Source organism: Equus asinus, chromosome 5 (genome assembly GCF_041296235.1).
Source record: "Equus asinus isolate D_3611 breed Donkey chromosome 5, EquAss-T2T_v2, whole genome shotgun sequence".
NCBI lineage: Eukaryota > Metazoa > Chordata > Mammalia > Perissodactyla > Equidae > Equus > Equus asinus.
Window position 1 is genome coordinate 15,236,991 of NC_091794.1, and position 27,051 is coordinate 15,264,041.

The window sequence follows — 27,051 nt, forward strand, 5'->3', positions numbered from 1 at the left end:
TAAAGTATTTTATTATGGGGAGCTGGGATTAGAGGATGGAGAAAAGCCTCCAGGCCTAAAGCAAAGTTCAATAAAAAATTTGCCAGCCAGGGGCCGGCCCCGTGGCCGAGTGGTTAAGTTTGCGCACTCTGCTGCAGGCGGCCCAGTGTTTCGTTGGTTCGAATCCTGGGTGCCGACATGGCACTGCTCATCAAACCACGCTGAAGCAGCGTCCCACATACCACAACTAGAAGGACCCACAACGAAGAATATACAACTATGTACCGGGGGGCTTTGGGGAGAAAAAGGAAAAAATAAAAAAAATCTTTAAAAGAAAAATAAAAAATTAGCCAGCCAGCCACAGGTCAGGCTGCTCTTGGGGAGAAAAAGGAAAAAATAAAAAAAATCTTAAAAAAAAAAAAAAAATTAGCCAGCCAGCCACAGGTCAGGCTGCTCTCAAAGTCCTCGGTCCTGTTCATTAATTTTTGTATCACATTCATTCATTGAACAACCTGGGGAACTGCTCAAAGGGCCGGGAGTTAATATTCCTCCGCTGTTTGTTGCTGATGTTTTACAAGACCTATAGTTTTTTAAGTAGGACTATCTTTCAGTTACTCATTTCATCATACGATACCTGTGTCTGCCATTCCAGGGCTGATCAGTTTGAATTGCTTTGAGAAGAAACTTTTGAAATAAGATGTCAGAATGTAACTTCCACGAAACAACTCCATAACACCGGTGCAAAATTGTTTTTGCTTTTATTCTGTAAGAAATCTCTAAAATTTAATGACATTTCCTGCAGGTTTGGAAGAGGCTGAAATATAGGCAGTCTCTCCCCTGAAAACCAGGTGCTGCTTCACCCCCATTTCTCATCAGCCCTGTTCTTTTTTCACAAAAGTTTCCTAGCGATGTGTCGTCAACGTCAATGATCCGTGAGATAAGCAGAAACTGTGAAGTGCAAACGGGCCGGGAATCCACCAGAGCTTCACACGTTTTCTCCTTTGCTTGAGACTCAAGGACCAAACAGTCAGACATGTCTTTTCACCTCTGGAAACCGTTAAACAGTCTCCTCACTGCGACATACAAGTCAAAGTCACAGTCATCGGGGACAGAGTGCGAAAGGCAGCCAGCAAAGGGAGCAACTCCTGCCTCGGTATCCTGGACCCGAAGAGCTTAGGCGAGAACGAGCGAGGAAAGCGGAGACTACAATTCCCAGCAGGCGTAGCGGGAGCGGAGTCACGCACACGCAGCCGAGACCCTAGGAATGAGATCCCGCTGCGGGGCTTCTGGGAGAGGAAAATGGCCGCACCGGGGCTGCGACCTGGCCTGGGCAGGCTTTTTGAGATGCCGGCGGCGCTGGGGCGCGTGCGCCGAGCTTACAGCACATCCCAGGCTTTCGCGGAGGTTCTGCGGCTGCCAAAGAAGCAATTGACAAAACTCGTGTTCCCGCTACAGGAACTGGAGCGGCACCTCGTCCCCGACTCGAAGCATGAGTTTCACCTGAAGATCTTCGACCCGAGCCTGGAAGACATCGCGAGGGCGGAGAGCATCTTCACGGCCACCGCTCAGAACCGCATCGAGTACCTGAGCTCCGCCGAGCGCCTGGACCACGCCCCGGCCCTCCCCCGGCCGGAGGTGAGAGCGCGGCCGCCCGCTGGTCGCGCGGGCTTGGCGGGGATTTTCATATCACCTGTTTCTTGTCAACGAACGAGAGCTATTTTCTAGCTTTGTGTGGACGCATATAATTATCTTAACTAAATAAGCATGTATCACTTTAATTAGTTTGGTGATGAATATAGAAGATTTTAAAAGGTTTTCAAACCCAAACTAAACATTCAAAACATTGCCTTTTTATCTTTTTCCTATATAATTAAAGGAGGGAGAACATGCCGAGACAAATTAGAAAAAGTGAAGGATATGAAAAGCATAATAGTTTCACAAATGAGGTAATCCCTATCGATATGTAATTTTCACCCAATCTAAATTTCCTATCATGTGCAAAAATATAGAGATGGCAATAATGTAAGTTTTTAAAAAAACTTTGCTGAAATTCCCTGAGTGTGCGTTTTATGCATGTCCTGCAGTTTAAAGTATTTTGTTCTAAGTCTGCTGAAAGAAGGCTCGTATCTTCTTACATATTTGCAGTCACTGCAGCACTGCACCGAAACTTTTCTTCTAATATATTTAGAACTGCTGTAGTAATTTAAGAGTACATAACTCATTTAATAATTTTGAGGTAGTATCGCTTTTCGATTTAAGCTTCAAAATGACTGGACTTTTTGTGTAATTCATTTTTAAAATTCAGTTTTATTATCTCTGTATTATCATTGGATTTAATCTGGCAGAGCATTTGAATTTATGCAGGACTGCGATCAATGCATTTTTAAGGACTGCCCTCAGTTTTGCAAAATAAATAGGATCCCTGGCCGCTGCTGGTTAAATGCCACCCAATCGTTGGTAACCAGAAATGCCCTTAAAAATTTCCAAAACACCCCCCAGGGGGCGGTACTGCCCTCGTTTAGAACCACTGATTGGTATTGTACCGCCTTCAGTATTGTGTTAAAAAGCAGAGCCATGTATATTAAGGGTTAGTATCAGGAATATTTTGTTGGTTTCTACACTATAGAGGACTAAAGGAGAAAAGCTTAATTGGAACAAGAGAGAGCCGGAAAAGGAATAACCTCTTAATTACAACGGTGTTGCAGTGTCCTCATAGAGTGTGTGGGGAAATGCGGTTCCAAATGTGTGGTTGTACTTTAGAACCAGTTTTGTTGAAATGCATCTAGTTTTTAACTTCAAAAAGCTTTGTGAATCGGGAATGCTTGCAGGTATTCTTGAGTAGCATAGTGTAATTAAAAGCACAGATTCTGGATATAGAATTCCTGAGTTCAAATTCCAGCTCCTTCACTTTCTAGCTGTATAATTTGGGGCGAGTTATTTAATCTGTCTCTGCCTCTAGTTTTATCATCTGTAAGACGGGAATAATAATATTACTGACCTCACGGAGATGTTGTAAAAAGTAAATAAAATATATGTTAAGTGCTTAGAACAGTACTTGGCTCATTGAAATCATTCAGTAGATAGTAGCTGTATGTTAGAATTTCAGGTTTGACTAAACATAAGCCACTTTTTATGGCGAGGCAAGACTAAATAGGTTGGCAGATTTTTGCAGTTAATATGACATACAGCATAAAATAAAAATATATATATAAACTAGTACTCAATTATCTTCTTTTTTCTTGTATAAGGTGTGTTTTATAGGCAGAAGCAATGTTGGAAAATCCTCTCTAATAAAGGCTTTATTTTCACTGGCCCCAGATGTTGAAGTCAGAGTCTCCAAAAAACCGGTATGTTGAAATTTATATTATGTCTGAACTGTCTGTGAACTAAGATGAATAATAAATGTTGGGAGGCACAGGAAGTCGTAATTGCTAAGTTCCTAGAAAAGTGATTCTTTCAAACAAGTAGTGAATTAAGACATTTCATTAATGCTTGTGTATTTCTCTGAAGAAAAGGAAGTGTGTCTGGACTCATTTTAGTAGTCTAGCCAGATCTTTAGGAAATCTTTAGGAAAGATCTTTGGAAAATCTTCCTCGGTCCAGATCTTTTCCAGAGAGTTGTTCTATTGTCATTCTGTATTTGCTTCCGGGAGAACGATCATCTAGTTCTACATTGATTTTAGAAGAAACAGCTTTGAAGTGTTTTTTTTCCTCCTATAATTTCGTATACCTTGCCAACTCATAACATACACCAATCAGGCAGTCCCCAGTTTACCCAGGGCCACATTATGTGCTTATTATCCCAGCCAGTCTGGTGTAGTAGCTTTCCGTCATTTTCTAATTTCCTCCACTTCCTTCTCGATGATGCAGACTCTACCAATGCTAAAGATACCCTTTCCTCAAATCTCACCCCCAGTTCCCCTCACTTTATTATCTATCCATGACAGAATGTTCCCACCAGCCCAGTGCTCACTGCCCCCCTCTCCTTTCATTGGAACCCTTCCATGAGGCTTCACTAGTTTTCTCTGCTCCCCACTTCTTCACGTAGCTGATTCCCTGGCTCCATCACTGGTGAGTGTTGTCATTTGTTACCTCCCATCCTCATTCCTGCCCTGCCTCACCAGATGACCCAGCTAAACTTCACCTCTGTGTAGGGGGTTCCTTTCATGCTGTGGGAGGACAATAGGAGAAATTCTTGACATTCCTGATCTGTAATTCTAAAATCATTTTCCCAAAGATAGACACATAAGCCAACTGGGAACCTAAGCACCATTTATAAAAGCTTTCCTCTGAAAATATTTGTTCTAAGTTCCAAATAATTGACTTTTCAGATTGTTTATCTTAATCTTTCCTTTTCTGATTAATAAATGTCTGTGGACACAAAACCATGAATAAACCACTTTTATCGTCTTTATGTCAATTTTAGTTGCATAGATATAGTGTTGTATGTGTTTTAGAAAATGTTTTAATGAAAGCACTAAAACCCATCTAATGAAACATGCAAAACATCTTGATTTAGGGAAGCAGTAGTCTAGTGTAATAAACTGTCAGGCTTTGCATCTAGGTTTTATGAAAACCTGCGTGACTGACGGTAAGCATTTAATTTAACCTATTTGTGCCGTAATCATTCCTCTTTAAGGGGAGATACATTATTCATCAGAGAATACTGACGAATGCAGTCACACCATTTAGAACAGGGTAACTTTTTCACTGAAGGAGGGATAACAAAATAGGAAAGACTCCAAAATATTTTGCCTACATATTTCTCATATGGAATCTAAAGTTTTTCTTAAGTCATTTAGATTCTTTTTAAAAAAAAGAAATGAACTGGAGGGGAGAAGTGGTATCATCTAAGCTCATCTCTAGCCACTTCCCTTCTGTCTTCTCTTCCTGTGTCATCAGCACAGCTAGGATGATCCATAGACTGCTTAGGCTTTTAACAAATATTGTTGATTGAATAGAAAATATTTTGAGTCATGAAATTTATGAAGGACATATTTTAAGGAAGCTTTTGTTTTTCCATTTACTTTATCAGGGGCACACAAAGAAAATGAATTTTTTCAAAGTTGGAAAATATTTTACATTGGTGGACATGCCAGGTTATGGCTATAGAGCACCTGAAGATTTTGTTGACATGGTAGAGACCTATCTAAAAGAACGAAAGAAGTAAGGAAAAACATTTCTTATGATAGTTATACATTTAACCCAAAAGCATGGTTTCATTAATAGAGCATTCTGCACATAATGAACACTTCAGTTTTATCAAATGACTTCTTTTAGAAAGGCCATTTTATTCTCAGAATATTCTCCAATACAATATTTAGGACCAAGGTATGTACTGCTTGGTTAGTTTTTTCCTATAGGTTAGCTTAATCTTAAATTCAAATGTTTTCCTAAATTGAGACTATAAATAGTACTTCAGCAGAGTTTATTAATTTTTTTATACCAAACTCTTAGCTGGCTAATTTTGCAAATGAAAATTGTGGGTTAATTCGGTATTTACCAGATTTAAATAAACTTCACTAAATTGTGATCATTCTTAAAATACTTCTGAGATCACATCCTCTGTAAGTGTTACCTTTGTATTGTCTCCATAGGTAGTTCTATCTTTTTTTTTTTTTCAGTGAGGAAGATCAGCCCTGAGCTAACATCTGTGTCAGTCTTCCTCTGTTTTGTATGTGGGACGCTGCCACAGCATGGCTTGATAAGCAGTGTGTATGTCTGTGCCCAGGATCTGAACCTTTGAACCCCGGGCCACCAAAGCAGAGCATGCAAACTTAACCACTGTGCCACTGGCCCAGCCCCTGGCAGTTGTATTTTTCAAGCCTTGCCTGATATATGGAAAAATTAAGTTAAACTTTTGAAGTGTAAAAAAGTGTTTACGTGTGTCTTGCTTGTTGTGACTTTACATAGAAACTAAGATGAAATATTTACACAAGAAAATGCAAAATGTGTATCTGGTTTCTGTTATCTGTTGGTTTTAAAGTAATGTTTGAAAATTTAGACATTTTTATGATAACTTATAGTTAATTGGGTCATGCCTCCTTTTCTCACTAGAGTTCAAGCTCTTAAAGGAAGGGGCTCACTCATCTTTGTATCCAGTCCCAGGCAGAGTGTCATATGTTCAATACATGATATTGAAATAAATGAATATTTAGTGAATTTAGTTATTGAAACTAAATAGCATTGAGACCTATTGGACTGTAGGATGCACTTCCTGGTGAATTGAGAATTCTGTTTGCCTAAAGAAATTTTTAAATTTTGGATCGAGAATTATTCAAAGGGAAATTTCTTTTTTTTTTTTTAAGAGATTGGCACCTGAACCAACAACTGTTGCCAATCTTTTTTTTTTTTCTTCTGCTTTTTCTCCCCAAATCCCCTCAGTAGATAGTTATATATTTTAGTTGCAGATCCTTCTAGTTGTGGCATATGTGACGCCGCCTCAGCGTGGCCTGATGAGTGGTGCCATGTCTGTGCCCAGGATCTGAACCAGCGAAACCCTGGGCCACCGCAGCAGAGGGAGTGAACTTAACCACTTGGCCACGGGGCTGGCTTCTCAAAGGGAAATTTCTTAGTATCATGAGGGTCAGAGGGAGAAATGAATGAGTGTATTTTGTATTGCAATTAATCGTCATTTTTTGCATTCTTATAGTTTGATGAGAACATTTTTGTTAGTGGATAGTGTTGTCGGAATTCAAAAAACAGACAATATTGCTGTAGAAATGTGTGAAGAATTTGCATTACCTTACGTGGTAAGTATTTCTTTTGAATCATGCTTGTGATTAGAAATACCAGTTGTGTGTGTGTGTGTGTGTCTGTCTTTTTCTGGGAGAGATTTGTGCTGAGCTAACATCTGTTGCCAATCTTCCTCTCTCTCTGTCTCTCTTTTTTTTTCTCCCCAAAGCCCCAGTACATAGTTGTAGGTCCTTCTAGTTCTTCTGAGTGAGCTGCCGCCACAGCATGGCTAGTGACAGATGAGCAGTGTGGTTCCACGCCCAGAAACCAAACCCGGGAGGCCGAAGCAGAGCATGCTGAGCTTTAACGACTGAGCCATCAGGGCTGGCTCTGTGTGTGTGTCTTTCTAATGAATGAGCGTGTCTTGTCTTCTCAAGAGATAAAGGAGTACCTTTTGAATAATCTTTTTGGTTATGAGCCATTAATATTAAAATAAATTCTGTGGTACTTTTATTCTCTTTGCCTTCTCTCAGCTTTAAGTCTTTGAAATTCGAGTCAAAGGAAAGATTTTTAAGCTGTTACTTAGTATTCCTAAGTGCTTTTCTTTATATTTTTTTATGGCAATATAAGTGATTGTCTAAAACATGCTAGTAGCTCTTTAATAGCAGGTTGGCAGATAGTACGTATCAGAATGTAAATAAAACTGCAATTGAAAAATTTGCTAAACTGATTTGGAATTTAAGAACCATTACAGGAACATAGCAGGCTCCAGCACACAAGTAGGATTTTTATTTTCTTAAAGAAAACAAAATTTCTTCCAGTAATATCTTACCAGTGTTCTTTCTGTAGTTTGCCCTAGAATAGAATACAGATTAATAGGTTGGTATCCACATTTATTTTGCTTCAAGGGTTTTCGAGATAAAATAGCACTCTTAAAGTTCCTTTTAAAGGAAAAGTGAAGAATACATTGATAATAATTTGGTTTCCAAAAAATGTCAGAAAACCACTAAAATGTAACAGTGGAGTTTAATGCAAATCAAACCGTGTTACTAGTCAACAACTTTTTTGTATTCTTGGGGTTATGGAATTGTTGGAAAAACCCTGTGAGCTATTAGAGATAACTTACCGTATGAGGAGCCAAAGGATTGATAAACTTAGTCACATGGTTAAAAATGCCCAAATATTGCCAAACTGGCTTTATTAAGTAATACTATTCCTGATTTAGTATCATAGGGACCAGCTTGTGAAATCATACATTGTCCTCAGTTCTAACTTTAAGGAAATATTACTTTCTTCTTTGGAAAAGAGATTGTGATAGAGGAATTATATCTCCATTTAAATATCAGCATATTTGCCTCTCTGAGGAAAGACTCCCATTTGGAGTGATTCACAGGTCATTAGAAACAGCACACTTTCTGCTTTTCTCTCTTTCTGCCATTAACATTTTTCATAACTGAAAAGCATAAGTGATTAATCAGGAAATTTAATTTTATAGAAATTCCCCAGGAAAACCTGATAGATCAAGGTTTTACTTTTTAATTGATTTTGTAATCATCCATGCCTTGACCTTCCTCTAGTATGAAATTGCCTTTGAATAAGTAAATTATTATAAGTAATTACTAGAAAGCCTAGTAAATTCTCTGGTTACTTGGAATATAAATGTATATAAGTTGGAATATAACTACAGTGGATACAACCTAAAAATAGCCTGATTTCTAATTTTTACTTTAGATTGTTACATATAAGGTGGAACTATTTTGTAAGTCAAAATTGATTATAAGTTGGCAATTTTATAAGGATCGACCTAATAATACTCAATTATATATCTTAGACCACATATATATATGGTGATCATATAAAACATTTGACTTATGGCAATTGCAGATATGGCTCCAGGGTCCTTTTCACTGGCCTTGAATCCATGATGGGGCCTCAGGCAGCGGTAAAAAGGAACACGCAGTGTATGCTTTATACAATGCATACATTAACTCACTCAGGCTTCACAGTAACTCCATTGGGGGTATTGCTTTTCTTTTATAGCTGGGAAACAACTGGAGAGATTAAGAAACTTGCATGGGTCACCTAGTTGTTATTGAAAATTTGTAGCTAAAATATGTAAAACTCTATATTAAGAAATACTTTATTTCTAATGCTTAAATATTTATTTCCTTACAGATGGTATTAACAAAAATTGACAAATCTTCCAAGGGACATCTTTTAAAACAAGTGCTTCAGATCCAGAAATTTGTTGACACTAAAACACAAGGATGTTTTCCTCAGTTGTTTCCTGTGAGGTAAGAGTTGAATTGTTTTTGTAACTTAATGTACTAACAACCTTTAGTATTAAATGAGTGTTTCTTAAATTGAGGTACCACCTAAAATTAGAGGAATTTGGAAGACCATGCACTTAGCCATGATTTGCTGGTACAACCCATCAACATTTTTATTTTTTTCATCCCTCTATTCTTTCTTCCTTCTGCAGATTCTTGCTGGATCTTCCCTGTAGGTATCTTCATTCTCTTTCTACCTCAGCCTAAACCACAGCAGAAGTGAAAACTTTTTACCTTTTAAAATCAGCTAAAGAACAGCCACAATAAAGATACTACCTTCCCTTTCTCAATTCTGAAGAAAAACAATGAGTCTTTAGTAGAAAGAGCATTCAGGCTGTGAAGGATAAAAGTTTTCCTTTAAAAGGACCATATATAAAAAAAAAAAACGCTTCGTACAAGTTAGAATTAAGCATTGGGAGCAGACGGAGTGGTTATTTCCTGAGCCGGCAATTTCTGAGACATCAGATGTAGTTTAGCGATGAAGCTTGAGTTTGTACTTTCAGTGTGTACCTTGGGTACAGCAAGTACCCTGTACCGTAGCAGAGCCACTCCCCTCTGGTTTTCGTACTCTAACTTCTTTGTGGAAGGCACCCAATAACAGTTGTATGTGAAATGAAACTGTCCTCTAAGCAGTCATTCTAGGTCCTACCGATCCAGATCACGTTTAAATTGTGTGTATTTATCAACAAGCCTGTCAGAATCCCTCTTCATTCATTCCTACAAAATGCTTTTCTCCCTTGGCTTACATTCAAGCATGTGTCCCATTCATTTCCGTGTGTCCCACATATACGACAGAAACTCCCAGGGGCAGAAATGACATCCTAATTCTTCTTAGAGGCCTGAGCATTATCATAAAAAATAGCTGTTTCTTTTAACTGTTTAAGAAGAAGGAAGTGATATTTTAGCTGAAAAGGTAACACAAACATAAGATGGGCAAATCATGGCTTAACAGCAGCATTTATTGAAGAACAAAATTAAGTTGCCTGTAAGCTGAGTTGGAATTAACTGCATAATGGGGCTGGGGAAAAACTCAATGCTTTCTGCACTACGTTAATAGAAGTATAGTGTTCAAAACAAGGGCGTGCTCGAGCAGTAGGCCACACTGCTCTAAGCTATGTGCCACTAGACTAATCAGGATAGATTGTGGCTCGACATTAAGAACAGCTAGAGCTATATGAAAACAGATGGTCTTGGGGGAGGTTATGTCATTAGATCATTCAGAACACTTAATCGCTCCTCACAGTGCACACCCCCATTTCACAGATACGGTTACAGATTGGAGAGGCGATGTGAGTTGCAGAGAGGTATTTGCCGAAATAGAGCATGCGCCTTAGGGTCAAACAGCCGTGGTTTTGCATGGTTCCTCTATTTCTTGGCTATAGATTTTAAAGCAGCTTATTTCGTTTTTGAACAAATTCATTTTCCTTTGAATCTGTTTTCTCACTAGTAAAAATGTGATTGTTAGAAGGATTAAATAAAATGTATTGTAATAGACACACACTAGCCACAGAATAAATGTTAGTTTCCTTCCTTGCAAAGGTCAGTCAGTAAATAGCAGGTCAGGCTAACAACCCAGGTTATCAGATTCCCGGGACTTTTTAGAGGCATCCCCTTCTTTAGATATGCCAGCATTCTCTGCTGCATGGCCCTGGAAGCACTGCTGCCACCATACTCACCATAAGTGACCAGCACACTGCATAGGTGGCGAACGCACACAGTAAGAATTGAGATGGGGGCCTGCTGGCTTTCAAGAACTTCAACGTCCTTTGTACCACAGTGACCACGTACAGGAAATTGGCAGGCTATCCTCTATAGCTTTGAAAACCCAATTCAGAAAGTAGATATATACTCCGTGCTTTTGTTTACATGACCAAGTCCCAGTCCATCTTTCCAGAAGGAAGTCTGGCCTATGCACAGAATAATTATTATAAAATAAGTCAGGTTTTCTTTCTTTCTCTTTCTCTATGATCTTGGTGAGAGAAAAGTGGAAGTGTTGGTAGACATGTAGTCCAGTGAGGTTTGGCTGTTAAGTGTGTACGCAAAAGTGAAGTGCTAACCTTCATGTCTGAACTCTGCCCCAGCTAAGCAGAGCAGTGTAAATGGTGAAAGGCCCCTAAAGACTGTTACTGGCTTCAGTCTGTTTTTATAAATGGTATGGAAGAAATATATAAGTAGGCATTGTATACTTGCTTCTGTGGTTTTCTATGTAGTGAAGTTGTAAGCAAATGAGAACTGACTCCAAGGACAAAGAAAATCATGAGTTGACAGCAATGTTGCAGATGAGTTCAAGGTGCCATAGTTAGTGTGTGGACTATCCAATTTGTATCTCTCCTTTATACTCTATATGTACAACTTCACTTCTATCTCAAGAATCATTATGGGCTGTTCTCAAGCAGGCAGCTTTGATCAAAAAGTCTAAAATGCTATGGTTTATCAAGAAGGGAATTAGCAATACAACAGAAAATAGTTTGCCTGTTTTATAGACATCAAACCTGTATCCATAAAAGTCACAGTGTATCCATAAAGATCCATGTATCCTGAGAAACCATGAGGTCATCATTTCCATACTGACAAATGGATGAATGGATATAGATGAATGTAGTAAGACAGATAGATAAATAATAGACACAATAATGGTAATGATAATTTAAAAAATAAATCATGAAAAAAGGTCTAAATTATCAAGGTGATTGAATCTTTGCCACAAAAAGAACAAGTTGAAGAGATCAACACTTTTAATCTGGGAAATACAAAGCAAAATAGAAGATATTCCTGTGGCATTTTTCACAGAAATAGAACAAATAATCCTAAAACTTGTATGGAACTACAAAAGACCCTGAATAGCCAAAGCAATCTTGAGAAAGAAGAACAAAGCTGGAGGCATCATGCTCCCTGATTTCAAACTGTATTAGAAAGCTAAAGCAATCAAAACAGTATGGAATTGGCAAAGAAACAGACACACAGATCAATGGAACAGAATAGAGAGCCCAGAAATAAACCCATGTATATATGGTCAATTAATTTATGACAAAGGAATCAAGAATATACAGTGGGGGAAAGATGGTCTTTTCAATAAATGGTGTTGGGAAAACTGGACCACTGTCTTAGGCCATACGCAAAATTTAACTCAAAATGGATTAAAGACTTGAATGTAAGACTTGAAACCATGAAACTCCTAGAAGAAAACATAGGTGGTAAGCTCCTTGACATTAGTCTTGGTGACGAGTTTTTGGATCTCACTCCAAAAGCAAAGGCAACAAAAGCAAAAATAAACAAGTGGGACTTCATCAAATTAAACAGCTTCTGCACAGGAAAGGAAATCATCAACAAAATGAAAAAGCAACCAAGTTAATAGGAGAAAATATTTGCAAATCATGTATCTGATAAGGGGTTAATATCTAAAATACATATAAAGAACTAAATAGCAAAAAAAATCCAATTAAGAAATGGACAATGCCACAACTAGAAGGACCCACAACTAAAAAAAATATACAACTATGTACTGGGGGGCTTTGGGGAGATAAAGCAGAAAAGAAAATAAATGGACAGAGGATATGAACAGACGTTTTTCCAAAGAAGATACACAGGTGGCTAACAGGTACATGAAAAGATGGTCAACATCACTAATCATAGGGAAATGAAAATAAAAACCACAATGAGATCATCTTGTGCCTGTTAGAATGGTTATTAATAAAAAGACAAGAAATAACAAGTGTTGGCAAGAATGTTGGAGAAAAGGGAACGCTTGTGCATTGTTAATGGAAATGTAAACTGGTGTAGCCACTATGGAATGTATGTATGTAGGTTCCTGAAAAAATTAAAAATATAACTACCATATGATCCAGCAATGGTACTCCTGGGTATTTATCTGAAAAAAACGAAAACTAATTCAAAAAGATATATGCACCCCCGTGTTCACTACTGCATTATTTTCAATAGTCAAGATGTGGAAACAACCTAAGTATTCATCGATGGATGAATGGATAAAGAAGGTGTGGTAGATATACACAGTGGAGTACTATTCAGCCATAAAAAAGAATGATATCTTGCCATATGTGACAACCTGAATGGACCTTGAGGGCATTATGCTAAGTGAAATGAGTCAGACAAAGAAAGACAAATACTGTATGATCTTACTTATACATGGAATTAAAAAAAAACAATAATAACAAGCTCATAGATATAGAGAAGAGATTGGTGGGGGGGGTCAGAGAAATGGGTGAAGGTGGTCAATAGGTACAAACTTGCAGTTATTTTGCAAAATAAGTCATGGCGATGTAATATACAGCATGGTGACTATAGTTAATACTATATTGCATATTTGAAAGTTTCTAAGAGAGGAGATCTTAAACGTCCTCACCACAAGAAAAAAAAAATTTGTAACTATTTATGATGACGGATGTTAACTAGACTTATTGTGGTGATCATTTCACAATATATACAAATATTGAATGGTTATGTTGTACACCTGAAACTAATACATTTTATTTATACCTGAATTTAAAAAATGAACTTTTAGCCTAGGAAACAAAAAGCAAAATAGTAGATGTGGTGAAATTTTCAGAGCCCTGAAGGAAGTAGGTGAGATCATGTGGGTCATCAGATTTGGAATACCACAGAGGCTGGGGGAGGAGAGGAAAGGTGGCACAGATGAAGATGTTCTGTTTCCTACATGGAACTCACAGAGTTTATAAACAGTTTTTTAAGTTAGATGAATTCAGATGTGTTACTACCTCTGAAGGAAGGAAGAAAATGATTTTTCTTTTCTTTCCACAGTGCTGTGACCTATTCTGGAATCCATCTGTTGAGATGCTTTATAGCAGATATAACAGGAAATCTTAAGACTCATGGCTTCCAGTTCAGCTGAAGACAAAATTCTTTATGCCAATGGGAGTTAACACCGAGCGTTTCAACATTGTTTTAAATGTTTTGTGTCTGTAACTTGCAGAAGAATCACGTGAGCTTTAAAACTTGCATCTTCCAGAAGCAAGAATGTATTTATGCCTGAGGGACAAAAGGTTTATAAATGATTGAATTATGCTGTTCCTTAGAACAGATGCTAATAGTTTTTCCTGTTTTAACAAATGACAAACAAGAATATGTAGAAGTCTATAACATGAAAACCTGTTTACTACTGTGTAGAGAACAGTTTGCATGTTACTTACTGGGCTTTTGTCTTTTAACGAAAATGTCTATTATGTAATTTCTATATCTTTTTAAATATTAAAATGGACTAGGTAAACAAGGGGCTACTTTTCTGTTCAGCAGATAAGCAGGTTGAACATAAATGCTCTTATGTATACCTATAATTTATCTTTTTTCTGAGTCCTTATTTGAAAAAAAAAATTTATTCTTGAGGCCAGCCCAGTGGCATAGTGGTTAAGTTCGTATGCTCTGCTTCGGCAGCTCAGGGTTCATGGGTTCCAGATCCTGGACACAGACCGACACAGCCCTCATCAAGCAACACTGTGGAGGCGTCCCACATACAGAATAGAGGAAGATCGGCACAGATGTCAGCTCAGGGACAATCTTCCTCAAGCAAAAAGAGGAAGGTTGGCAACAGATGTTAGCTCAGGGACAATCTTCCTCACATAAAAAACAAAAATTATTATTGATAACATTTCAGTCAGTCCATGCTGGAAACACCAGTCATTTCAGGCCGGGATCAGTCACTTTCAGGCGAACACAGGATTCAGAATCAGAAGACCAGAATTCAAGTTCCAGTTCTAATATTTATTATTGTGGGACCTTGCCGAAATTACTTGATTTCTCTGAGTTTCATTTATATTCTAACCTCACAAGCTGTACAGATTAAAGTGGTATGATATGTGACAAGGACATTTGCATGTTTGTAAAGCAAAACCAACCCAAGGATACAGCAAAATTCACAGGTAGATTTATCACAGAAAGCATCCTGTCATGGGGGAGGTAACATTTTCTCTAGTGAAAAATAAAAAACAAAAACTAGTTTTTAAGTGAGAAAACTGATTTGTACAGGGCAAGAAAGTTGATGAGACAGTTTAGAATTGGCACGTTAAGATTCAGAATGGAAAGATAAAGCCTGACTTTGAACTAAAGTTAATAGGAAAGATTTCTATGAAGATGCTACTGACCTGTTCATGTAAGTGGTTTAGCTTTTCAAAGTAAGGCTGAGTATTAAAAGATCATAGCAATAGGACTGGATAAAAAATTAACGCTGTAAAACAGTTTTGTGCCTTTTTCAGAAAATTCAATTCTGAATATATTTTCAGTTGTTTTATAGTTGATAGCGCTGGTCTTTTCTAATCAGCAGTGTTTTAAACTAAAAAACTTTTTATATAGGCATTCACAAAGTGAAATGTATGGTGACAATAGAATTATCTTAGAAGTTATCTTTCTGCCTGCCAGTGTTGCTTTACTGCTTGTCTTAGCTTTGGTTCTCCTAAAAGCAGAGCCCAAGACAAAAGCTTGCACACAGTTTATCTGGGAAGTGATCCCAGGGAAGAAAGAGTGATGGAGAAATGGAACAGAAGGGAGGGAAGCCAGTCAAGGATGCATTGAGTGCCACAAAGGCACTAGTGTGTGATCTTGAGGGACGTTCTGAGGAGCCTGATGAAATATGCCTCTGAACTGTCTGAAGAGGGGAGAGGGCAGCCCCACAGCTCCTCCAAGTTGCACATGCCCAAGTGCCGAGCGGTTCCTGCAGCCTGTCAGGAGCCAGGGGGCAGGAAGTGAGCCCCAGAGCGGGAGGCAGGGTGCAGTTGTCCAGTCCTCCTTGACACTGGTTCCCACACAGGAGCTGAAGACAGAAGGCTAAGAGGGTCTGAAGAGACGCAGGGGAGGTCCCACCACACTGCTCTTACAGATGGCCTGACCTGTGTTCTAGTGCCAGCAGAAGTGATGAAACTAGTATTCACTATGATGATACTAACAATAGTTTCTAATTTACTAGGTTAGTCGTGGTTTTGTATAGATTTCACTATTAAAAACTTAAAACATTTGAATTTAAGTTGTTTGGGGAAATTTAACTGATACAGAATACTACATTCCTTATAAATTATCATTTTGTGGACACGTGTGAAGCTTTTTACTGTTTTTCCCAGAATTGTAAGGGGCAGGAGATGGGAGGAGGAGATGAAAAAACTTACTCCAAGGGAACATTAATGAAGTAGAAAAAAACGCTAGGCTTATAGTCAGTCCAGGCTTTATATATTACCCCCTTGGACAACTCATGGAACCACTCTGGTTTTTCCAGTGAGGGATAATCTCCAAAGTCTCTCTCAGCTGTAAAAGCTTATGATTCTTGAACAATACTGCCACTTCAGATGAAGGAACCTAAGCCCAAGGAGACTGACCAGCTCGGGGGAGTCATGTGTGAATAAAAGAAGCAAGACTGGACCTTAAATCTTAGAATCTTAGAAGCTGATGCCTGTTTCCAGACTTGTCATGAAGGAGATCTCCTTGATATTGTCCATATTTTAAGGCACTAAGTAGCTACTACAACTTGGTAGGAAACCAGGAGGAATATAAATGAAAAGTGACTAGAGATAAGAGCTCACTTAAATCAGGATGTTTAGCAGGGCTTCAGGAAAGAAGGATACTAAACCAGTGTGATATAACTGCATTTTGGGCTGTTTACATCAAAATCACCTGAGCTCCTTGTTAAAGAAATGCAGACTTCTGTGGGGCCAGCCTGGTGGTGTAGTGGTTAAGTTCGTGCACTCCACTTCGGCAGCCTTGGGTTCACAGGTTCAGATCCCGGGTGCAGACCCACACATGGTTCATCAAAACCATGCTGAGGTGGGATCCCACATACAAAAAAATAGGAGGAAGACTGGCAGAGATGTTAGCTCAGTGACAATCTTCCTCAAACAAAAAGAGTAAAATTGGCAACAGATGTTAGCTCAAGTACCAATCTTAAACAAAACAACAGACTTCTGGCCCCATCCCCTGGCATGTTTATCAGGCTCTTTGAAGGGGACTGGGAATCTGCATTTTTAAACCCACCAGGTGATTCTCAAAACAGCTTAAAGTTTGAGAACTATTAGAACAGATAAGTGGGAAAATGTGCAGAAAGCAGACAAGGAAAGAACAAGGCCAGATAACAGAAAGGAAATAAAATGATAGGATGGGCAAGGAAAAGGATGCAGTATATACTAGGATACTGTTTTATGTTTCTATAAATCTGTAACGTAAGACTTAAGGCTACAACCTCCTTAACAAATAGAAGCTTATTAATCTAAGTCTAGTAAGCTAGAACATTTGACAGATACCTCAAACTTCACATTATTTGCAAATACATACGATTTACCCCGAGCCATTGTGTGAGCAGCATACAAATATCAGATGATAGCATTAGCACCAAATTATAAATTTATGTTTAGCCTTATTCCTGGGTCTGTCTCCCCCCCAGCTTTTTTTTTTATTTAACTTTTTCACCTACTTCTACTTTATCATCCTGTTGTATTTCATATAACCATAAGTTAACGTATATTCTTTTTGGAAACAGGTTTATTTGGAATCATTCACTAGCACCCAAATAAATAAACCAAAAACACACAAACTTTTGGAGAACTCCAAAAGCGTTTTAATATGCTCTCCTATGATAAGGTGAACAAATGAAGTGAAATAGTGATGATGACCACTCCTAGGTAGTGCAATTAGTTCTAACACTTTTGATCCCTTTGATGATCAGTTCTGAAATAGAAGTGAGACAGCACAACCCTTAGAAGCTACAGACCTTGGTGTTCAGAGGGGGACTGCCCTAGCACAGACCCATAAGGCTAAAGTGACCTTTTAGTGCTTCCTTACTCCCCACCCCCTCCCCATTTACCATAAGGCACAGACCTTAAGGTTTTTATAAACCTAATTATTTGGGTCTTGATTCCCTGGTAAATCATAAAATTATTCAATTTTTCAGGGAACTACCAGCTTCAATCAAAGAATTACATCTGCTTTTCAAGGGTGGTATATGGTAGATTTTTCATCTTAACACCTGGCACATAGAGTCAAAATCTGACTATTCTAGAGTCAAATACTTGTTGATTAAATGGCACAAAGCTACTATAAATGTTTATTGAACTGAAACGAATTTTCTGCTGTACAGAGTTGCACTAAAGCTGCTCCTCTCTGAGTCCAAGTGGTACTTCCAGACCTTTCCAGATCTCAGCAGTTCCACTTACAGCAGGACACCGGACCAGTCTGTTAATCACTTAAAAGTCTCACATATCAGCATCTAAACTCCCATTAAAGCAAAAATATCATCAATGTCATCTGTCTTCTTCATGGTTCCTGATGTATTATGTTTATTGATTTGTATCACTGTCCGTGAATCAGCTTCATTTTCATCGCTTCCTGTAAGATTTCCATGAATTTGTTTCTCCTTAGTCGGTAGGACAGGACGTGAAACTCTGCCGCTGAGGAGGTGCTTACTGTTAGGGGAGAAGTCAGTTCTATGAACTGTACAGTGAGAGGGTCCCCGTTTAGTGGTATCCATAGCACTCCTTGTCTCTGGAGGGGACGGCTGAATTTCCTTTAAAAGAGTTGACTGCAACTTTCGCTGCGGTTTCCTCTGTCTCAGTAAAAATTTATTCTGTGATCTTCTTTGTCTCAGATGATGCTTTGAAGTTTTGATACCTGAGCCACGAAGAAGGCAGTTGCAAATGGATGTTTTTATGCACTCTAATTTCTTTGGCAAACTTTAAAGGACAGAGAAAAAGGAAAAATCAGACTGTTAAGATGCAGAAAAACGTTCTCAAAAACTTTTAATTTGTCTCCTTTTTACCCTTCCAACAGAAAAGTACACAATTTATCTACAAGTCCTACACCTGTATACAACCCCAAAATCATGATGAAAAATAAAGAAATAGGAGCTTCAGCCCATATCTGTATGTTCAGAGCACAACTTCCCTCTGATTCAGGTTGTAGGCAAATGTGTCCCCATTATGTTCCCAAAGTAAAGTAGCTCCTGCAGCTGCCTCGTAAGGGGCTGAACGCTGAGACACCGCCTCTCTCCAGTGCCGGAGCTTCTCCCTGATAACTGCTCATCTGTTCAGAAGGTAGTAGGAGTGGAGCAGGGGAAAAGATGTATCACAGATAGAAAAATCTGCCAGGATGTGTTAATTCATTTCTGGATGAACAACTTCGTGTTGTAGAAGGAAAAAGGAATAAAAGTGAAGAGGGAGCGTATATAAGCATAAGAACACGGGGCTTCTGGCATAGACAAACCGACAGCCTTGAGCTACCCTAGTTGTGATTCATTGATCATCTTCAAGTTTGGGAATTCAGAATTCAAAGCTGATTATTTTAGGAGTTTTGCTTCTGAATAGGGGACACCGCCACAAGGTACAGCAGAACCTTGATAACTACCTCACTGTTGGTGATGGTCAGATTTCAAAAGATTAGCATGGGTCTATACTTCCTACCCCACCATGCTCCCCTCTTCCTTTTTAAACAAATAGAGAACTTCAGGAAGCCCATTATAATGTAGTAATTCATGAGCTGTTTCTAAACATTTTTCTTGTCTTACTATAAGCTGTGACTTTTTTTATTTATTTATTTTTGGTGAGGAGGATTGGCCCTGAGCTAACACATGTTGCCAGTCTTCCTTTTCGCTCGAGGAAGACTGTTGCTGAGCTAACATCTGTGGCAGTCTTCCTCCATTTTGTATGTGGGATGCCGCCATGGCATAGCTTGATGAGTGTTGCATAGGTTCGTGCCCAGGATCTGAACCCATGAACCCTGGGCCACTGAAGCAGTGTGGGTGAACTTAACTACTCACTCCACCAGGCTGGCCCCTATAAGCAGTGACTTTTAAGTGGGGAGAGGGTAAGTGTACCTCCCCATTGAAATGGAAATGGAAAGAATGAAAACAGAAGAATCCGAAGATCTGAACTGAATTCTCCAGCTCTAACACCCTAAGCAAAATCTTCATTTCCTCATCTATAAAATGGGAATGACACTGCCTACCTGACAGAGTTATGAACATAAGTAAATTTAAAATGTACTAAAATATAACAACTGAAACCTCACAACAGGGCACTATGAAAGAACACTATATTTTTGTGGCATACAGAATAACGGTTTAACCAAATAAACAGCAGTTTGTTAGCCTTCTCATTAATTCTTAATTCTTACCACCTCTACCTCATCTACCCCTGACTTTAAACCCAGTCTTGAACAGAACAGCTCAGGCTGAGTTTCCACTCTAAAAGAGATCCCTTTTAGATGGCTAGGGGCCTTTAGGGGACCCCAATGTAAAAACCCTTCCAGCAATTCATTCCTTAGGAATACCTAACTTCTCCCACCACTTTTAATCAAAACTTTTTGCAAAACTCTCACTATATATCAAATTTTTTACTACAATGGGAATATCTTTTCCATAAATTTTAAAAGAAAATTCAACAAATTTTAGACAAAGTGATTCATCCATGGGAACCATTTAGAAAACCCTGAATCGATATACGTCTGTAACTATAGATAAGAAATGATGGCGGATGCACAGAATATTTCTTGAAGGATACATAAACTGGTCAGAATGATTGCCTCTGTGAAGGGGTAATAAGGCATCTTTATAGCCATTTGTGTCTGAAATTGTTACCATGGGCATCCATTATTTTTTCAATAAAAATATAAAACCCTAAAGTGTCTAACTTCGTGCACTGGCTCACAATCAAAGATGGCCATCCTTACACAGTTCTGTGAATGCGAGAGAGGAAGAGATCAACACATGCACAGTCTAGCTCCCGTGACCGAATGCCCCCCGGGCTCTGACCCCGAGTCTGGCTGGGCCTGTGGGAGGCAGGCACCTCTGCTGCTGCTCTCGCACCCTCGCCCGCTGCGCTGAGGCTCTGGGCAGCTGGGCCACCCCTCCGGCTAGAGCTCAAGCTCTGTGAGGATTGAGTCTGTCCTACTTGCACCTGTACCCAGGCGTGGCCACAGCACTCCTGATACTCTCTGAACCGACAGATGGAATGGTGAAGAGACAAAGGAATAAACCCAATTAACCAAGTTGTTCTTCTTCCCAATGCTACAGCTTTGCCCAACAAAAGCAGCAAACAAAACTGCAGTTTGACTAGATCCCACTTTTAGCCCCCTCGGGCTACTGGACACCCCATTTTAGAGAAAGCTGACTCGAATATATACACTTTTGCCCTAAATGACAACAGACAAAGTAAAGGCATATAATTTTTGTAATATACCCACCTATAGCCTTGAGCTTCCACGTGTTTAAGCCGGTTACTTTTAAGAAGTTTGTTACCCAGAAAGGTGGCCTGAGCCTTGAGTTTTCTGCTCCTGCTCCACAGAATCGCCTTTTGGATTTCTTTAGAAAGTTGTATAAAAGTCTCAGCTTCTCGGAATCTTTGCACAAAGCTTTTGGCACAAGGAGTTCCTGTCCCTTTCTGAGAAGAATGTTTGCTTGCCTTCAGTTTGGATTTAGAAAATCTGAACTCAGAGCTGGTTTCCTGAAATATGGAAAGGTAAGAAAAATGTATTAGATTTGTTACTGACTTGTAAATACAAGACAACGGAGAAAAGTTGACTCATAGTCTATCAGAATGTGAAATCCATCTTTTTAAAAGAAGGAAAACTTTTTTGAAAGCTCACTGCACTTTCCTTTTGTCTTAAAAAGCTTAATTTTTTATCCACTGCTTCTAACAAAATTTCTTTTCCCTCTGTGGTACAACAGATCTTATCTGTAGCTGCATTCAGAGGAAACTTAATATAAATATTCTACCACATATCTATTTAACCTACACAAAAGAATAAAACTCCACATGATTAAATACTGGGCAAAGCCAATACTCCCTATCTGGTGGGAAAAAAGTCAGTGAAGAGCCCTGTTCCTCTACACCACTGGGCTACCGCATCTTGTTTTTCACTTATTTCTATGACCGTGTCACCCTCCTCACTGATGGATCATAAATGTTACTAAGACGTGTGAAAGCAAGGATGATTGCTGAGCATATGTTAAAAGTGCTTAACCGAGCAGCATTTCCAATTCCAATTCAAGCATCCTTTGATGTGGCACCTTTGTCTCTTCAACCCCATCTTTCTATATCAAGTGAAGTTTTAATTTTACCAACTCTTACTGTTTATGAAAATATGCCACCTACTAAGTCTGCTTCCATCCTTCATTGAAAGCTCACCTTCTTCCAAATTCCTCACCCTCAAGAAGAATGTAACAAAGTAGGAAGTATAAAAGTAGAGACCCATCAATACTTTGTGTTGGTGATTGATAAGGGTGACCTAAAAGTAAGCTGAGCATATTAGTGCTAATTGCTAAAAACGTGGTAGTGATTAGTCACGAATAAGAGGGAAGCTGGCCACCAGCTCACCTAGGAACAGGTGGACGGACTGCAGAAGTTTCAAGGGTCACAGCGAGTCATAGTTCTTGACACAGAGTTGACAAAACTATTTGGGGACTGGTGTCATGGTAAAGAACAAAGACTAGGAAACCAGACTGCCTGCGTGCAAATACCAGCTCTGCCTCGTGGTTGCTGTGTGGCCTGAGCAAGTTTCTTGTCCTTTCCATGCCTCAACTTTCTCATCTGAAATTTGGAAACAGTAATAATAGCAACTATATCACAAGGCTTTTGCGAAGATTATATGAATTAACACATATAAAGAGTTTCGCATACACCTAGCAAAGAGTAAATGTAATATAAGTATGAGCTATTATTATTATTACTGTTACTAATATTCCTCTCTCTGGAACTCATGAATTGGATGGAATAAAAATGCAGGCTGGAAACTTGTAAATGTTCAAAAAAGTACACTGACTTATTAGAAATTATTAAGAATTCTTAAGAGAATGGAAGAAATAACCCATGAAGGAAACCAGAAGAAAACAATTTTGAGAAGACAGGGTAACAGAAGTCAAGCAGTTACCGGATGCAAGAGGGTGACTCTGATGTACTTATCTGTTGTTAGGTCCAGAACAAAGAGAATTTACAGACACTGACTAAGAAGAGGAATCAGGTTAAAGTTGAACCCTGACAGAAGAAAGAAGTAGAAGCTTCATGACAAAGGATGAGGATGATAACGATGATGAAAGTGGCTAAAAACATCGAACACTGATTAAGTGCTTACCGTACTTCAGACTCTATGCTGAACACTTTACATGCATTAAAACTGGCACAAGCCTATGAGGTACATACTATTATTAGAAAACAGAGGTATGGACAGGTCAAGAGACTTACATAAGGTGACACTGGTATAAACCAAAGCCAGGACTCAAACCATTTGTGTGTGACTGCAAAGCCCATACTCTGAAGCTGCAGTACAATCCACACTTACGATGGATCCTAGGGTGACTTTAAAATTCTAGCAAAACTCTTGGTAATATGTTTCTGAAGGCCTTCTATTAACTGATAAACTGGATCCACTCAGACCCCTTGGGAGGGCCTCTATGCATTCAGAGGCATAGACTGAGAACTAAGATGGCGCTAAGCTTACAGCTGGGGATGCAACAGAAGTAAAATTGAATCTCTTGCCTTGGTTAGTGGCATCTAGTCTACAGATCAGAAATCATAAGCTGTATTAAAATGAGCCAGACAAACCTGAACAGCCCTATGTTTCAGCTGTTTGCAGAAGGCCCTCACATCAAATTCTGATGACTTTTCTGTGGAGAGGGAAAAATCACAGATACAAAAACTTAGGCATAGTATTTTCAAATCAAAAAATTAAGTGCATGACAACATTTCTTGCCAAATTACTACAAAAGAAATAAAGGGAACTAAGCAAGCAAAGAACTAGGAAGTAACAGCAGAAACAAACAACTTAAAATGCTCAAGCTTAGAAAATGCTGGTATTACCATACCTCTCTAAAGATAATCCATGTGAGTTAAAATTAAGAAGAGAGAGACCAAATTTCTCCTGCACAATGCATGATTATAATTTCAAAAGTTCTTTGCTTTTTTTTAAATTAGAGTATGTGCTATATCAAAGCAAATTACCTTTGAAGATTTTCTTATTCTTTACTGGCTGCCCAAGATCCACACTGTTCTGTATATTGATCTTCATTTGTTGAGCCTTTTTGGAAATTCTAAGTAAAGTTTCTTCACTGGACCTCGGTGATTGCTCTTTTGTTAAAAACAGTTTATTTAGCAATTTAGTTACTCCTTTAGCTGCAAAAGCTGTAGGCATTTCTTTCTTAAAGACTTCAAAATAGGGCTGTCCTAAAAATTCAGCAATATCAGAAGGAAAGGTGAAATCTTTGAAGTAAGGCAATGGTTGAATCCTAGAGACCTCCTGAAGCAATGCAAACAACGGCTCATATAAAGAAACCAGCCTTTTTAAAACGCCTTTATACAGAACCCTAGAGAAAGAAACAGGAGCTCGTGAATTAGCCAGTAATTACAATTTGCAGATTACATAAAACCACAACAGAGTCAAAGCTGAAAATAAATGCCCATCAAATCTGCCACTATAGATAAAAATGCTATAGTGCATATTTGCAAATAGCCAGGTTAGTCCAACCCAAAAAGAAAAATCCAAGTAAAACATATTACATAAAACCAAATAAAGTACTCCATGAATTGATATCTCAAAGGGTGTGCATCAAAATCTTAAGTGTGATTTTATCTAGGTGGTGAGATTTTTAGGCAAATGTCAGGTTCTTCACATTTTTTCCTATTTTTTTAAATTTCTTAAAATAAGCATTGTATTATTGTCATAATCAGCAAAAATTAAAGCTATTTTCATTATAAAAAAGAATAAGGAAGGTTTGACATCTTAAAATAATATGACTAGTAATTCTAACATTGTTACCTCTAAGAATAAGCAAAATAAAAAACAAGATTGGAAACAGAACTTGAGCTATCTAGGTTAAGATAGCAAAGCAAGGTTTTTAATATCCAGAGAGAATTTTGTACTTTTTGCTTTTAGTTTTCATTCAAATTAGAGCTAATCATCCCAATTGTTTAAAATGGCCCAAAATAGGTCTCCTTATAAATACAGGCTGATTCTGAGTCCAATTATGCATCACATAAATTTCATAATATAAGTTGAGAGATGCCAGAGAAGGTCTTTGGTTTGCAACTATTCCCAGTGTTCTTTACATCAACTAACTATCCCTCAAAAAGCAGTGGTGTTTCAGGTGGAAGAAAAGAATCTAGAGCCCATAAGGAAGGTTATTGCCAGTAAAAATTGGAAACCCAGTGGCAGAATGAATCAAATGATACAGCCTGCCCAGGAACACTCATTTTAAATGGGCCAGTTGCTGTATCATTACAGCAATCACTTTTTTATTATTATTTCAGTTGCTAATTCTAGGAATTAACTTGCTTAACTGTTTAGTGTGGAGATGATCTGATGACTTCAGATTCAAAGCCTAGTCTTTGACATAACTCCAATCCACCCCAAATAAACTCTGATCAAATGAAGAAATGGAACTCCCACACCTTCAGAATCCCATGGGAAAGCAAATATGAAAACTACTAACGAGAAACCTAGGCTGAGTTAGAGATGAAAAAGAAATGAAAAGATTTCAAAGGTATGAACATACATACCATAACCTGCTCACTATCCCAACCATCACAAGGTTTAAAATAATGAATTCTTGCAAGCCTAGGTGTTTCACAGTCAAGCTGGAGAATCAAGTTAAAGTTGGAAAATGAAACCAAAGTGATTTGGATTTTTAAGTGAACATCTATGAAAGAAGCAGACTGGAAGTAGAAAGAGTTTTCTTGAAGGAATTAAAGCCTTAAAACATGTACTATGTAAGTCATGGAAACTTAAAAATAAAGTAATATACACTCTGCTAGAGCTCTCATTATTAAATTTAGTTTCTACGATTAAGAATTTCTAAACTATCAGGGCCAGCCCAGTGGCGCAGCAGTTAAGTTCACACGTTCCACTTTGGCGGCCCAGGGTTTGCCGGTTCGGATCCTGGATGCAGACATGGCACCACTTGGCAAGCCATGCCAAGTAGGCGACCCACATATAAAGTAGAGGAAGACGGGCACAGATGTTAGCTCAGGGCCAGTCCTCCACCAAAAAGAGTAGGACTGGCAGCAAATGTTTAGGGCTTGCCTGGTGACACGGTAGTTAAGTTCACATGCTCTGCTTTAGTGGCCAGCGTTTGCGGGTTCAGATCCTGGTTGCAGACCTACACACTGCTCATCAAGCCATGCTGTGGAGGTGTCCCACATACAAAATAGTGGAAGACTGACACAGATGTTAGCTCAGTGACAATCTTCCTCACCCCCACAAAAAAAAGAAGAATTTCTAACTGTCAATGCCCTTAGGATAATACATGCTGGACAGAGACAGGCAGTCTCTGGCAATGGTTGTATCAGGAAATTCCTGGGAAAAGGAGGCCAAGAAGCAAAATTTTAAGAAATCCCCATGGGTTATAACTCCTACAGACCCCCTAGCTTTCAAACAGAAATACTATTAAATATACCCAAACAATTCCAATTCAGAAGAAGGTATTTCAGTTGATTCAAGGATACAGAAATGTCTTGCAGCAGCAGTCCAACAAGCGAAGTAACAACTTGCAGGCTCCCAAAATCTTCATCAACACCAATTCCACCACTGGTTGGCTGGGGATGACACATGCCTTGGTAGTTACAGGCTGATTTTCACTTGACAAAAAAAGAGTAGTACATTACTTTCATTCTGGAATATAAAACACTTGTATATCAGTTTTCAAGCACAGACTTGTTTTAAGCTCAATTTCTGGTAGTTATGCTGAACAATGGCTCACTGAAGTTGATTGACACTGATGCTTCAATAGAATCTATCATGACCCGATTTCAGTGTCACGCCAGTCCCTCCCACAGGCCAACAGAGGGAGACTACCCCAAATACCAGGTGCCCTTTATTAAAACACAATTCCTACAGCTGAGATATAACTGGTTATATCCCAACACCAAGCAGAGAAAAGTCCATAGGAAGATCAGGGCAACACACAAAGGCCCCAGCCCCCCACAAAGGCCATCACAAAGCAACTGGACCACTTACCTGGGAGAAAGCAACTCAGACACATCTTGAATTGAATCTTCCAAATTCATACTCTTCAAACGTTTTAAGCATTGTTCAACCTGAAAGGAGAAGAGCAGCTCAAATCCATATGTATATAATAC

At 38.7% G+C, this 27,051-nt stretch overlaps 2 protein-coding genes across 4 annotated transcripts in view; one reads left to right on the top strand and one right to left on the bottom strand.

Moving 5' to 3' along the window:
- On the top strand, positions 1 to 16,036 carry GTPBP8 (GTP binding protein 8). Its single transcript, XM_014838647.3, has 6 exons — positions 1 to 1,614; positions 3,228 to 3,326; positions 5,014 to 5,144; positions 6,631 to 6,730; positions 8,829 to 8,947; positions 13,760 to 16,036. Exons 1-6 carry the CDS (start codon positions 1,279 to 1,281, stop codon positions 13,848 to 13,850), a joined length of 876 nt encoding a protein of 291 aa, XP_014694133.1. The 5' UTR covers positions 1 to 1,278; the 3' UTR covers positions 13,851 to 16,036.
- The window catches only part of NEPRO (nucleolus and neural progenitor protein), a 17,267-nt gene continuing 4,911 nt past the window's right edge, over positions 14,696 to 27,051 (bottom strand). For all 3 annotated transcript variants that reach the window (XM_070508836.1, XM_070508838.1, XM_070508837.1), the window contains exons 3-9: positions 26,930 to 27,009; positions 26,419 to 26,550; positions 25,474 to 25,551; positions 23,920 to 24,281; positions 23,524 to 23,585; positions 21,167 to 21,426; positions 14,696 to 18,660 (exon numbers count right to left, since the gene is read on the bottom strand). In XM_070508836.1, the coding sequence (XP_070364937.1) occupies positions 18,198 to 18,660; positions 21,167 to 21,426; positions 23,524 to 23,585; positions 23,920 to 24,281; positions 25,474 to 25,551; positions 26,419 to 26,550; positions 26,930 to 27,009 (1,437 nt within the window). In that variant the 3' untranslated portion in view covers positions 14,696 to 18,197. The remainder of the gene's footprint in view (positions 18,661 to 21,166; positions 21,427 to 23,523; positions 23,586 to 23,919; positions 24,282 to 25,473; positions 25,552 to 26,418; positions 26,551 to 26,929; positions 27,010 to 27,051) is intronic.